This window comes from Phodopus roborovskii, unplaced genomic scaffold (assembly GCF_943737965.1).
Source record: "Phodopus roborovskii unplaced genomic scaffold, PHOROB, whole genome shotgun sequence".
Lineage (NCBI taxonomy): Eukaryota > Metazoa > Chordata > Mammalia > Rodentia > Cricetidae > Phodopus > Phodopus roborovskii.
The window spans coordinates 11818044-11833979 of record NW_026125281.1 but is presented as its reverse complement, the minus strand read 5'-3'; the positions used below and the strand labels follow the sequence as shown (position 1 = coordinate 11833979).

Here is a 15936-nt window from a genome sequence, read left to right as displayed (position 1 = left end):
AAATATATATATGTATGTATGTGTATACACATACATACATATATAAATATCTACATTTAAGCTTTAAAAATGAAAATAAATTATAAAAACAGACATCTTTCTAATTTACACAGTTTTCCTGCTCCTACGTACTGTACAATACATTCAACAGAATTCTCAGCTCTTCTGAGACTTATGAAGAAATACTGACTCTTTACTAGTAAGAAAAAGCCCACTTTCAACGCTTTTTTATTACTATGCTCAAATAAATATGCTTAACACTGTAGTTAATTTCATTGTTTCTGAAAAATACCAAAAATTAGTAGTGCAACTTTCTAGCATCCTGGAAACATCTTCTCATGAGTTTCTTTATAAACGGTCATCTAAATAAGTGAGCACATGTGCAAAAGTACTCATAAGCCCCTGTGCTTCCTAAACAGAGACTAACTTGTTTATAACAGACTACAGCCTGGAGAAAGTAGCAATATATATCCAGTAAAGAAATTGTATGAAATTTGCTTTATACAATGAACATCCTTATTTTCCCATTTTGTTCTTTAAAAACAAATTTAAAAACTCTCATTTCTTAAAAAGTAAATAATGAATTTGCCTACCCCTTACTTTAAGTGGCTTATAATGTTTTTTGCCTGTCCAATATAGAAAAAATGCAAACCATTTTAGGGATGTAATTAAATCCTTTAAAAGAATTAACTGAGACAAATTTCATTGCATCCTAATATGGCAGAGAGCACAATAAGGGGTAGCAATTCTATCAGTGTTAGTAACAATTAGAGTATCAGAGCTCTCGAAGTGCTACTGGTGGCTGTGTAAGTGCTCAGGTATCTTCTTGCTTGTTCGGTCATGATAAGCTGGTCTTCTGTCTTCCCATATACCACTGCTTCCCATTCACAATTTGACTATGAAGGAAATATCAATAGTGATGTAAAAATTAGTAAAGTCAACTACCCAAACCACTTCATAATTAGAATGTGTACATCTGTATATGTGTGAGCACACAAGTGTATGTGTGCGCGAGCACGCGTGCTCACGCACATGCGTGTGTTCACGCATGTGTGCAGAGCATACTGCGCAACATATGTGAAAGTCAAAGGACAAATTTCAGGAGTAAGCCCTCTGACTCTACCATGTGGGCTGCAGAACCAAACCTAGCCAATAAGCGTCGGTAGCAAGCACCTAAAAGTCTACATAACTAGACTTTTAAAAATCAGTTACTTTGACTAGGAATTTTATAAGTAATTGTTATAAAATGTTTTGATAACAATATTATATCTTTTAAAATGAGGTGCAATATTTTAAAACACATACTAAAATATTTATGATCAATTTTGTATAATTATTGTAATTACATATATTTCTCACTGGCCTATGGTGATGGTATAATAGTTTTGTTCCCAACATCTCCCCACAAATCAAATGAATCATAATAGGAAAAGAAATAATTAATCTCTTTTGTCCCAAAATTTTGCAAAAGTTTTAAAGAGAGGAGCTGGAGATGTAGCTCATTGGTAGAGTACCTACCTAGCATGCGGGAAACTTGGGTTTGGTCCCCAGTACCAAGAAAAAGAAGAAAAACTTAAGAGTAAAGGTATAATATCCAAAAGTGAACTATGAATGAACCCTCTTTGTTTTCTCCCTTATCAAAGGGTTAAGACATCCATATTATATGTAAGAATTACTACATAATGAACTTTCCTAAGAAGCTCTATGATAAACACTAGGGATTCAAGCATTTTAAATCAATTAAGGGAGTACATCATGTCACTCTTGAAAGCCATGGCTCAAGACAGACGACAGGTACCTATATTTGATTGTTAAAGGTATTCTCAAGGGATGCTTGAATGTCAGGGAAACTTCTGCAATCAGCGCAGCATAAAAACAAATCTTCCTCTCCAACAATTCATATTCTTTGGGCAAAACTAAGATAACAAGAATTTTACCAGCCTTCATTTACATCTACTTACTGGGAATTTTTTGTTTTGTTTTGTTTTGTTTTATAGCATCTGATGCAGCGTTTATTGGGAGCCATTACAAAATCATGCTGAAAATGCTTCCAACTACTTACCATTTCAGAACAACAAATGTGGCTATTCATTTTTTTTATTTTACAGGTAAAGGTAAAGAAGTTCCAGAAGTGGATTAATATGTCATATAAATGTGTATATACACACACACACACACACATAAATAAATAAATCATGAAAGAGCCAGATATGATGGCACCCAGGACTTAGGAATCTGAAACTGCAGGATTATGATTTCAAGGTTAACTACATAATGAGATGAGATCCTGTCTCAAAACAACAGCAACAACAAAACCTTAAAAGTCTCTGGAGTTGTAACTCCAATTCTATAGCTGGTATGTGCACTGATAAGTGAGTCTCTCTCAAACCCAAACCTGCTTTCAGTGACAAAATAACAATGATTTTTTTATTGCATTTGTCAATTTTAAACTCTAAAAGAAAAACTATAACTTGTGATCAGTAAGTTTAAAGTGATCATTGACTAAACAACAACAAAAATCACTAAAGAAACTTATAAATCCATACCTGAAGATTCTTTTCCAATTTGACAACTTTAGAAGTGTTAGGGTTTGGTTTCTTTTTAGTAAGTGTATATGTTTTGTTGGCTGAATTTATATCTTGTTTTTCAGGAGTCAAGTTGCACCTATTGTCATGTATTTCCAATAATGGTATCATTAATAAAGATGTTGTAAGTATATTTTCTGACTAAGAGAAAAAAGAAAGAGGAAAATAACTAATTTAAAAGTAGAGACAAGAGACTACTGAGGAAGTCCTGCTAATTTTCCTCTTAGGAAGCATTTGGCTTTGATGAATTATCTAGTGCTATAGTAATATCTTGGTAATTATACAAACTAAACTTCTAGTGCTTGCTACAGTGATTATTTTGTTAACTAACTAAAATAAATCTCTAGTGCTATAGTAATATTTTGGTAATTAAAATTTAAAGCATTGTGAACCACCATTTTTTGACATCATACAGAAAACTACCTTCTCTCAAAATAAAAGATGTTTAAAAAATAATATATTTTTCATAGATAGTAGATTCTCTATGAAGTAGCCAAAAAAGTCCTAAATTTTCTGTGACTCTCTTTTAAATGATCTGGTCAAGCAATGACTATGATATGAGAAGCACCATGACTTAAGACAGCCATTTAAAAACATGTATGAATTCTTTACAAACCTGCATGTCTGAAATGTCTTCAGTTAGTAGCTGAGTGCCTGGTTCTTCTTTGTCCCAGTTATCTAAGGCTAGTGATTTTCTAACTTTCTTCACAGATGCAGAATGCTAAAAAAAACAATAATAATTTACAAGGTAACTTTATATTCAAGTCTCTTGAACATGATAAAAAAAGACTCTGATTAACAGTAATACTGAAAGAGCTGACATGGAAAAACACGCCCACAAGCACAGCTCTCAGAAAGTTCAGGCAGGAGATTTGCAAGTTTGAGGGCAGCTAGAGTTACATAAAGACCCTCCTCTAACTAACTATGGAAATATACATAAACAATACTCAAGATTACCTCTTGCTTGCAGCTTTTGTAATCAGGTTCATCTTCCTCTTTGAGGAATATGTCTGTTCCAGTTTCTTCTTTTAAAACTTCTCGAATGTCTTCTTCCAAGAAGGCAAGTGGCTGGGACTAAATTATTTTTTTAAAGGTTTTAAAAGGCAATTGCCAGAAATTCCTTTTTTCTCTCTCTGTATATAAAACCCTGTCTTTTGGCCCTCAAGACAACAAACCTGACAACCCAAGTTCCATCCCTGTAGTCCATGGTAGAAGGAGAGAATTAATTCCCCAAAGCTATCCTCTAACCTCTTCAAGAATATCATTGCTTGTGCACCCACAATAATAATAAATACTTGGGCTTTGTTTTTTAACTGTCTTTTTCCAATAGTAAAAATTATCTCCTACATGCTGTATATATATAAATTAACTAATCAGTTTACAGCAAAAATAACTGCTTAAAATATTAATGAATGTTAATTAATTGTAATGAACCACCTCCCAAAATTACTAAAAATAGAACATTTAAATCATCATTGAAGAAATCAAATTTAAGTCACATTTTTATTCTACTAAATTTATAAAATATCTGCATATGTCTAGAATGTTCTGGGCTTTTCTGAGGCATTTTAAAGATAACAGTATTTATGAGAACACAAATAACTAAAGTACTTCACAGATGTATTAATTCATGAACTACTGTTACAGCAAGAATAATAGCAGTAACAACTCAGTACTCATTATATTGGAACTAGAGACAAGCCCCTTAATTTTTATTGTCTTTTAGTTCAAAATTAAAAACTGGGGTGCACTTAATAACTTGTTCATAGAAGAGAAGACTGAACTTCAAGAAGGTTCCCTGACCCGTTAGTTTCCTAAGCAGCATTAAGTGATTAGATATACCAAAAGATTAATTCTACTGCAGTGAATCTACTAATTATAAGTTTTAACATTAAGAAAAATAAGCATGCCATTAACAACTATTTTCTTCTAGGTAACATGAGAACACACAAACTTCAAATGAGTAAAACAAAGCATTATTTACAGGCCAAGGAAGATTAACACAATTTATATTCATACATTAAGAGATAAACTTTTCCTTCAGTTTCAAAGAACAATTTTTAATGCTAAAACTTCAAGATGATAAAAGCCATTTTCTTTAATCAAAACCAGGAAAGTGCTTGAGAATAAAAAGTACACATACCACAATTTTAAGAGGTCCATATTTCTTTTCCTGAGCAGCAAGTGCATTCTTAAATGGAGTTGGAGTTCTTGGTGTAGTACCCAATATAGATCTTCTAATAGTAGGTGTTCTAAACCTAGTCAATCATTCAGATATCTGTATTATTATCATGATGTGAGTTCACATATGTTAAGGAAGGCAAACTACATTTTTATATACACGTTTTTAAAAGCATTACTGAGATATTTAAAATATGGTTGCCTAAAGTCACTTATACTCTAATTAAAAAATTTTAAAAGAAAAAAATTACTTAGAAAAAGTACTAAGAATATTTGCTTGAAGTAAAAATTTTATGCTACATTTAGCCAATTTTCAGTATTCTATAGGAACTAAACAGGAAGTTGTGTCTTTAAAAACAGTTAACAACAAACTTCTAAGTCCTACAGACATAGAGATTATATGACATCCCATTCACTTGAACAAAATGCTAACATACCTTTGATATTATGCTTCCTGCCCTCCCTAACATAATTATTTAATGCAGACTCACCCTACATTTTCTTTTTGGTCTTTGGGAGTTGCTTCCTTCTGAAGAGGAGTTGTAATCAGAACTTTTTGCCCACAAATTGGGGTTGATGTAAATGAAGGGTTTTCTATATTAAGTTGTTCATTCCCAGGACATGTATTAAAAAACTAAAGGGGGAAGAGAATTCACAGACAATATTTTAGAACATCAAAATTCCTATACAAATACCAAACTGGTAAGACTTTTTTTATTGCTTTAGGAAAAGATTTTCAATAATATTACATATACTTTCTACTTCATGGAAATTAAGCTCCATAAAGGCAAGATATTTGTTTTGCCTCCCAAAACTTGAACAACTTCAAAGAGGTTAGCACATTAAAAAAAAAAAAAAAATTTAAGAAACAGTTGTCTTACAAATGGTCAGGTTTTATAATAGTACAAAAAATTAAAACAGTATGCCACCAAATACAGATCTACAGAAACCATACAGAGTTGTTGCAATAAATCTCCCAGTTTTGTACAAGAGTGTAACTAAGAAAGCTAACTGTGAGCTTTTATGGATAAATGATGTTAAGTATACTTTTCCTTGAGGGTATCTTGAACTCAGACTAGAATAACTGAGTGGGCATGGTGTGTGCTCCTGTAGTGCCACCTGCTCAGGAAGAACAAGCCTTGGGAAGGAACACTGCCTGCCTATTGAAAGTTAAGTGTATAGCAAATCTGCCTGCCTAGAAGCACAGATACTTTAAGCGAACAAAACAAGAGTCCACTCTCTAAATTACACAGAGCACTAACTGAGACTTAACTTGCATACTACTATGAAATGCTAATCTACTTTTGTCACTAGCAGACTAGAAGCAGTAATATGAAAGAGTGGAAATCGCTTCCAGAGTGCCACTTATAAGTGTAATCGACTGGCTCTGTCACTACTGTCTCTAATACTTGAGTCATCTCACCTAGGATTAGCAATCAAACTCTTTCAAAGGATAATGTCCAAACTGGCATGTGACATAAGCATCTCCCACTTTGCTTCCTAGCATAGGGTTTACTTCAGTAAAAATCACTGATGCATAAAGCTCTGGCAGTGGAAAATCTCATTTCCTTGGAATAAATCATTTAATTTCTAGCGGCCAGTTTCCCAAAGAGACTTACAAAGAAATAGGACTATATGACAAAGAAAACCTCTCTTTCAGCTCTTGAAATTCTAGGGTGCTATAATGCAGATGCTACCCTTTGTGAGATACTGAGTTCACTGCTATCCAGACACTAAGACTTAACTCGTCTCGTCTCGTCTGTAAACACAGTGAGAGCATCAGTACCTGTGAAGGAGAAAACGGTAGTGTTTTCACTGGTGTGTGTCTCAGTGCTGTATTACTTCCTTCATGGGATGAGCCATCCCCTAGCTCGTTGCCTAGAGACTGGCCCACTCGTATCCGCTTCTTCTTTCTGAGGATGGTTGGTGGAGTGCTAAATTTGACCACATTTGGGGAGGTTAGAGGGACAGCTTCATTGTCTCCACCATTACAGCTGTTCTTTTTCCCTTCAAGTACAAGGCTGACATTAAATTGGCATTCCATGGCTCCTTCGTTATGTTGGATTCGCATTAGTTTAACTGGGGTAGACTTGACAGGAGAAGCAGCGGCATCAGAAAGATCAAAACTGGCAACGTCACTCCATGCTACAGGGTCCTACAAAAAATTCAATTCTTAACTCATTCAACTGTAACCAACTAAACATGATCCCAACACAGTATGACAATTTCTAACAAATGATTCACTCATTTTTATCAGTAAAAGTAAACTTTGTCTAAACATCTCTGTTTAATTAGGCAGGATATTAGAAGAAAATTTTACAATTTTTTATAATATCAGTTTGCAATATTCCAAGGTAATGTTTCATCTAATTTAGCAGGCAAAATAATTTTACAAAAAGAGAGATTATTTTAGGCTATTATTAAAAAGAACTAATTGTACATAAAATCATTCTTTTAAATGGAAAAATACTATAAATCTCTATATAACTATTTGAGAATATGTATGGAACATATACTTTGATTTAGAAATTCAGTTTACCCAAGTATATCATTGTCATGAATTAATAACAAACTATAAACACTACTTTTACTGATGACACTAAAAACCTAGATGCCCTCTAAACTCACAGTAACAACAGCACATTCAGTAAACAAACTGTCTTACAGTCATGTGATGCAATATTATAAAACCTCAAAATTCAAATTTTAAAAATATGTTTAAGATTCAGGCATTGTGACACACGCCTTTAATCCCAGCACTCAGGAGGCAGAGGCAGCAAGATCTCTGTAAATTCAAGGCCAGCTTGGTTTACATATGAAGGTCCAGGTCAGCCAGGGTTACACAGTGAGACCCTGTTCAAAAATTACATGCATGTTAAGAAACCAAAGACACGCTCATAATATAAGATAAAAATATAACATGAATTACATGTGTGTGTTTCTATATATCAAATGATCAAGTCTAAATATATAGATTTAAATTTTTCTCTTTATAGTTTCTCTAGTTTAAAACATTCTAATATACTTAAGTAATCCATCTAATAAAGAATGAATTCAGTTTTTAATTCTAAAACATCTTTTGAAGATACATACTTGAGGACTTAAAACATTTAATTTTTTTTTTTTTTGCCAGAAACCTCTACAAAAGATATCAAAATTGTCCAATGCTTAACATTTAATTTGGTGAATGTTTATTAAATATTAAACTAAGCTTCTAAACATGAGATTACATTATTAATTTCATAATTTCAAACTTACAGATTCAATAAGTTCTAGAGTCTCTGCAAATTCTGGGATAGTCTGTAGAGAAGACAGTACAGCATTTGCTTCTACAGCTAGAAACTTCGTGGGTGAGTTCTGCTGAGCAGAAACAGTCTGATTTTCATCCATGCTATAAAACTCAGTAGTGTGTTCCTCGAGATTATTCAGTGTGTTAGACATGCTGTCATCCATGAGGAAACTACCAGACCAGCTAGAAAAGCTTCCAGGTTGCTAAAAGTCCAAAAGAAATTTGAACATTATTTGCCATTCTCATTAAAGGCATGAATTTATTTTAAATAAAAAATTTCATTAACATACTTTATATCATTTTAGCTAAAAAAGATATAGTATCCAATACAGTGTTTCAATATTAGTATATAACTTGTTTCCACTAACTCTCATTCCTTGACTAGATTTTCTAAATCAATTTTAACTATAAAGTCACTGTCAATAAAATTAGAACTTATATATAGCAAAGACCTAAAACCTGGTGCCACTTTCTTTTCAAACTCCATCCACAAGTCCACTCACAACCCCCCTTGTATGAGAACACCAAGCTTTTAACTCCCTGATGAATGAATGTTCTTTTACTTTGAAGAGCCTTTTTACCCACCATTGTTCTCTTTATCTAGAACATTCCCTAATCAACCATCCACAAAGTGCTAGTTTTGATTTAAGAAACAGTTTAAATATACTATGTGACTGATGACATACTTTTATCATTCTATTTATAATGTTGCCCTAATTCATCATCTTTCTTGTTAATATATATATAGTATGCAATCATCCTGTATTTCAAGACTGAATTCAAGGCTGGAGAGATAGCTCAGTAGTTAAGAGCACTGACTGCTCAGTTCGCAGTCACCCACATGGCAACTCAAAACCATGTGTAACTCCAGTTCCAAGAGTTCCAACACCCTCACAAAGACATGAATGCAGGCAAAACACCAATGCACATAAAATAAAAAATATTTCTGTTCAACACTGACCTCAAAGAGGACTTCTTCCAAGAACATATTCTGACTGTGAGTCTAAAGTATGTACTTTTCCTGTGTTCTTATAAAACTACATGTTTTATTTCATCTTACTACATTCTATTCCTTATCTTGGTTCTCACTGCATATTAAATACTCTGATATCAGGGACTATTCTAGTTTTTTATTTATTTTTTCTCTTTCTCTCTCTATCTTTAGAAACAATCTAGGCAATTTACTTATCTTTCAAGCTTAATTTCCTGCTGTTATGATAATAAAACAAGGAGATTTTGAAGAGTCACACAAAGATAACTTGCAACATGTACAGTAACATTCAATAGAACTTTCTGAAATATGAAAATGTTTTATATATTCAGCAATCCAGTATGGGAGCCAGCAGTTATAGCTGCAAAATGTGGCTGGTGCACATAAGGAATTTTAAATTTTATTTAAAATTAGATATAGCTAGTAGCAATCCTATTCTTAAGAATGCACTGTCCATGCCAGGCATGGTGGTGGTGCATGCCTTTAATCCCAGCACTTGATGGGAGTCAGAAGGAGGAGGATCTCTGTGAGTTTGAGGCCAGAGTAAGTTCCAGGACAGCCAGAACTGTTACACAAAAGGACCCTGTCTTGAAAAGATAGATAGATAGATAGATAGATAGATAGATAGATAGATAGATAGATAGACAGACAGACAGACAGACAGACAGACAGACAGACAGACAGACAGAATAAAAAATAAAAAGAACATAACGCTCATTTTAAAAAATTGGGGATGGAGTGATGGCTCAGTGATTAGGAGTACTTGCTTATCTTCCAGAAGTGCTGTGTAATATTCCTTCTGTACACTGTGAAAATGCGTTGCTCTCATCGTTAATTAAAAAAAAAAAAAGCTGATTGGCTGAAAGCTAGGTAGGATTTTGGTGGCTGCGAGAATGCTGGGAAGGAGGGCGGAGTCTGAGGAGGCTTGAGCCAAATGAAGAGGCAGCAACATGGGAGTTCATAGATGAGGTAAACCAGCTTCAGGGCAGCACACACATGAATAGAAATGGGTTAATTTAAGTTGTATGAGCTGGCTGGAGACAAGCCTAAGTGATTGGTTGGACATTTAAAATTAATACTAAATCTCTGAGTGGTTATTTGGGACTGGCTACTGGGACACAGAGAAACTCTGCCTGCACAGTGGACTCTGGTTCAGTTCACAACAGCCACATGTGTGCTCAAACCATCTATATCTCTACTTCCAGTGTTTCTCACACCCACTTCTGACCTCTACAATTTATTCAGCCAAGGGAAAAATAATGGAATTCAGTAAAATAGTAGTCACTATTATCACACAACTGCTAAAAAAAAAGTGTATGAAATCTAACAAAGTTTTAAAAAGAAGTAATTTTCTCCCTTTAATATGAAATATGAAATATGAATTACTTTAGCTAATATATTTTTCTTATTAAATGAGACAGGTATACTGCATTCTGCATCCTGAGCTAAGATGTGTTGATATATAGTCTATGATTTAATAAAGCTTGCCTGGAGATCAAAATGCAAAGCCACAGAGCCAGGCAGTGGTGATATACACCTTTAATTCCAGCAATCATACTAGTTAACCACAGAAGCCAGGAGGTGGTGGCATACACCTTTAATCCCAGACCTCAGTGAGTTCAAGGCCACTCTTCACCACACAAGAGTGAATCAGCCAAAAAGAATAACAGAGCTCACACCCAGCACTAGGGAGGTATAAAAGGAATACTACATGGATCTCATGTGAGATTTAGTTTCCAGACAGGGAGAACATTTGCCTCTGAGGATTAGTGGAGACAGGATCACCCATTTTGGTCTTAGGTAGGAATAAAAGCTAGTGGCTGACTGCTTTGCTTTTCTGATCTTCAGCGGCTTTATTAGATCATAAACAATTTATCACCACACTAAGGTACTGTTACTAATTTAGAGGCCCACACCTTTAATCTCAGCACTCAGGAGACAGAGGCAGGTGGAACTCTGAGTTCAAGGCCAGCCTGGTCTACAGAGCAAGTTCCAGGACACAGGGCTACACAGAGAAACCCTGTCTCCAAAAGAAATAAGGAAATAAATAAATAAATAAATAAATAAATAAATAAATAAATAAATAATAAGAAAGACTGGAGGGATGGCTCAGCAGTTAAGAACACTGGCTACTCTTCCAAAGGATCTGAGTTTGATTCCTATCACCCACACGGCAGGGCATAACCATTTGTAACACCCCAGTTGTAGGGGATCTGACAACTTATTCTGCTGCCCTCCTCAGGCTTCATGTACATGGTACACAGATATATACATATGCAAAACACATGTATACACATAAAATAAAATGGAAAAATTAAAAATGTAATCTAAAAGTACTTGAAATTTTTCATAATTGTTTGGTCTTAGTTTTAGTTTAGAAGCACAGGAACAAAGCTGAAGGCCTTAAACATAGGGACAGGCTCCTACCACTGAGCAACATCCCATCCAAACATGTCATCCAAACATGACATAGTAATCTGCAAACAAGGACTCTAAGTGTCACTGTTTGCCACTTCTTTGGCAAAACTAAAATGAACTAAAATAAGCATACTTCTAGTCTTCCTATTTACTGATGGTTTATAGTTTCAAATAGCCTTTCCTTCAGTAAAAATCTCACCTACAATAATTAATAACATGTTATTTTAATACCCTCTTAAATACTGTAAGACAATATCACTTATTTCATGATACTAGTTGAGCATATCAGTTTATTCTATCAGAGTGATGCTGAGTTTCCTCTCAGTCTGAAATCAAGGAGAGGAAAAGCATCTCTTTTCAGTGCTGAGACTGAACCCAGATCTCATGCGTGTTAGACAAATGTTCCACCACTAAACTGTAGGCCCAGTCTGGGAAAACTCTTCTCGAAATATAAAAATATGCCAGATATAACTTTAAATGTATAAAATTCTCATCTAAGCATAAATGTCTTTTTTTCTAATCCATTTAGCATGACCTATTTAATGCTACTAGAATTTATATCATTGATATGAATTTAATACTTAATTATTCTAACCAAATCAAAGATATCCACATCAACCTTCTTTTGAAAGAGTTAGAAAATATAAAATCTAAATGTTTCCTTCTGTTATTGTTATTATTATTATTATTATTATTATCTTGTTTTGTTTTGTTTTTTGAGACAAGATTTCTCTGTGTAGCTCTGGATGTCCTGGAACTAACTCACTCTGTAAACCAATCTGGCCTAGAACTCTCTGAGATCTACCTGCCTCTGCCTCTGCCTCTGCCTCTGCCTTAAAGGTGTGAGCCACCACCGCCCAGCCTGTTATTACTTTTTACAATTTATTGAATTAGTATCCTAAATAGATTAAAACAGAATTTTTTCCAAAGAAAATAATTTCAGAGCTTATAAATCCCTCTTATTACATTTCTCATTTTATAAGTTTTTTCAATTTAATCCATCATTACATGGAATGTCAAGTTTTTAAAAGCCTAATATAATAAATACATACACAAAAAATAAATATATCAAAGATCATACTCTGTCTTTAATATTTATGATTTAAAAAACATATTTTTAAGTATCCTAATACAGAATACTGTAAAACATGCTGGAAAAGATGTAAATCATAAGCAACCCCAAAATTGCAAATTAAAATGTGAAAAAAAAGTATTTATAGTAAAATGTGAAAGTCGCACTGAAAATACTCTACAACTAAGGAAAAGTATAAAAGAATTCATATGACCAAGCTAGGTCCTTTACATATTGGTCTATCTGAGGGGCCCCTGACAGTGGAACCAGGATCTATCCTTGGTGTATGACCTGGCTTTCTGGGGCCCAGGCCCTACTGGGGGGGGAGGGGAGGATGCCATGCTCAGCCTTGATGCAGGGGGGAGGGGCTTGGTTCTGCCTCAACTTACTGTGCCAGACTTTGCTGACTCCCAATGTGAGGCCTTACCCTTTAGGAGGAATAGATTGGAGCGGGGGAGGGAGGCACTAAGGGGGAAGGGAGGGAGGAATGGGAGGAGGGGTGGATGGAGAACTGTGTTTGGAATAAACAAGAAAAAAAGAGTTCATAGAAAGGACCAATAATCAAATACAAACATATACGCTCATTTCTTACAGATGGGAGCCTCTTTCTTCTAACTTCATTCTCAGCTGACATAAGAAGCAACTCAAGTTCCTTTATTTTTTTTTCCTTATCAGGGTCTTCATCAACAAAGGGTTGCTAAAATAAGTTAAATAAAAGAAAAAAAAAAAAACAGGCACCATCACAATTGCTTTAAAACAGTGTATTCCTTTTTATTTTCTTCTATGTAACCTATAATAAAGCTTAATGGTATTAAATCCAAATGCTACTAGCATTTTAATGCTACTAAATCAATGTATCACAGTATCTCTGGAATTTAAAAAGCTACGTGGTGAATATTTTCAACTTTGCAAAAAAAATGGAAAAATTTAAATGCACAAAAAAATAAACACATATTATTTCAGGCATGGTAGAGCACACCTGTGATTGCCCACTCTAGAAACAGGAACAAAGGGTTTCAAGTTTAAAGCTATCACAGGCTACATGGTAACACCCTATCTCAACAAAGCAAAACAACAAGACAAGAAACAGGAGTAATGATACAGTTCAATTAGTAATTTGCCTACTGTGAAGAAGTCCTGGGCTGTATCTCCAGCACCACCTAAAATCATGCATGGTAGCCACACCTGCAATCCCAGCACTAAGAAGGTTGCAGATAGGAGGGCTACAAGTTCAAGAGCATTCTTGGGAATGTATCAAGTTCAAAGACAGTCTCATCAACATGATACTGTTAGAAAAACAAATGAACAATAGCAAAAAAAAAAAAAAAAAAACAAAAAAAAAAAAAAAAAAAAAAAAAAAAAACCTAACTAACTAACTAAAAAACATTGCATTAACTATGTATCAAAAATGTACATCTGGAATATTTTAGACAATTACATTGTAATGTATTTTATATAATTCAGCAATTGTTTGAAAGATTTAAGCTACAAGACTGAGCAAGTTACCACACCGGTGCTGCTAATCACCTCATACTTTTATGGTTTATATTTTCAAATCCACTTACACATTTCTCTTTAGTTTTTATAATACTCAAAGTAAAAAACAGAACAAAAAACCCCAACAATGTTCTTTATCCTAGTTTAATACATAAGGAAATGAGTACTAAACTTCTAAAACTGCAAGTGCTGGGATCACAGGTCTGCACATATCACCAGGCTTCCTCTATTCTTGTTTTCATTTTTGATTTTTGTTGTTTTTGCTTTTTGAGACGGGCTTTATTCTGTACCCCTGATGGACTTGATACTTGCTATGTATCTCTGCTTGTCTTAAACTGTGGTAATCCTTCCTAATGAGATTACAGGTAAGCAATGATGACTATCTTTCTTTGTATTTTTGTTACAAATAAAACTTACCTGAATAAAGGCAGATGTCTGAACATGTTCAACACAATTGCCATCAGGTGATACATACTGATAACCAGGGATCTAAAGAGTAAGTAAAGCATTGCTATTATAGGTTGTACAATTTTTAAAAATTTGATGCCAAGAAAGATTATGATAAAATGTCAACATTAAAAAGTAGAACACTGAGCAGAGTGGCAAGCATTCAGGAGGCAGAAGCAGACAGATCTATGTAAGATCTTAAGGCTAGATGGTGAGAGTCTGTCTCTAAAAAAATCAAACAAAAGCAAACAAGCAAGCAAGCAACGCCCCCCCCCAAAAAAAAAAAACACAAACAAGCAAATAAAAAAAACACTGGACATTGGACATTGTCTAATAACTCTGAAAATTCAAACTACAGTAGTTTTTACTTAATTATTATATCGCCCTGATCCTAGAATATACTGATAAAACCGTAAGTGTAGGGGGAAAGTCTGTATTTTAGATTTGTATTTTGTCTTTTGGTTTGTGAGACAGAGTTTTATTATGTAGCCCAAGCAGCCTGGAGTTAACTATGTGGCTGGGGCTGGTTTCACACTTTTGATCCTCCTGCCTCAACATCCCCAGAACTAAAATTACAGGTATGTCACCACACCTGGCTTCTAAGCCTAGTTATATCAGTCAGTCAGTCTGTTACCAACATCACCTACCTATTATATTTGTGAAAGTCAGCTTTTAAGGGTTGCCCTACTACCTAAATTGTATTCCTACTCCTATCACTCTAAGTTTAAAAAAAAAAATAGAGCTTTTTCTGTTACCCATATAAAAAACAATCATAATCACTCATGTATTCTTAACAGACACTCTGACAATATACTAAGTATCATCTGCCTCCTTTCTAAAAGATTTGTACAACTATATTAGAATTTAGTGAGCACTAGTAAAATATGTTTGTAAAAACTCTAGTAATCAAATACAAATAAATATATATAATGTGTCTATAACGATCTACCTAAATCATTATCTAATGCAAAATCATTACATCTAGCTCTAATCTAGAACTTAACTTTGATAATACTCAATTAGAATCACATATCGCTCAACTTGGTAACTCCAATAAATTAGAAACTTATTTTTCTCAAACTTTTCAATAAAAATATACCACAGTATTTTAAAACAATGTATTTTTCTTCATGTCATATTTCTTAAGAAAAATTATAAATATCTTGATTGTTTAAATTTGAAATGTATAAAGCTTCCTAAATTATTAAATCAGAAGCAACTCTTAAAATATTAGAAAAAAACTTATTTTCCAACATATTTTGATTGTCAAACAATCCCTTAGCAACAATTATTTTTAATATTATCTTTCTATAAGTCAAAAAACGTTGGTAATTTTTCTAAGACAGAAGCAGAACCTTGTAGTTTGTGCTATTGAAATCTAGGACTCTGAAGAAAAACAAAATATTATAACCCTTAAGGTCAGGTGTCAACGGTAACCACTACTGCCCCACCTCCC

General features: G+C 33.9%; 1 protein-coding gene across 5 annotated transcripts in view; it reads right to left on the bottom strand.

Annotated features, from left to right (window-relative positions):
• Positions 1 to 703: 703 nt before the first annotated feature.
• The window catches only part of Mybl1 (MYB proto-oncogene like 1), a 33179-nt gene continuing 17946 nt past the window's right edge, over positions 704 to 15936 (bottom strand). Inside the window, exons 7-16 of one of the 5 annotated variants that reach the window (XM_051197089.1) lie at positions 14451 to 14522; positions 13129 to 13233; positions 8025 to 8258; positions 6553 to 6921; positions 5258 to 5400; positions 4729 to 4843; positions 3543 to 3659; positions 3202 to 3306; positions 2547 to 2726; positions 704 to 896 (exon numbers count right to left, since the gene is read on the bottom strand). In XM_051197089.1, coding sequence (XP_051053046.1) covers positions 768 to 896; positions 2547 to 2726; positions 3202 to 3306; positions 3543 to 3659; positions 4729 to 4843; positions 5258 to 5400; positions 6553 to 6921; positions 8025 to 8258; positions 13129 to 13233; positions 14451 to 14522 — 1569 coding nt within the window. In that variant the 3' untranslated portion in view covers positions 704 to 767. The remainder of the gene's footprint in view (positions 897 to 2546; positions 2727 to 3201; positions 3307 to 3542; positions 3660 to 4728; positions 4844 to 5257; positions 5401 to 6552; positions 6922 to 8024; positions 8259 to 13128; positions 13234 to 14450; positions 14523 to 15936) is intronic. The other 4 variants (XM_051197113.1, XM_051197105.1, XM_051197097.1 and 1 more) reach the window with 4 other exon arrangements.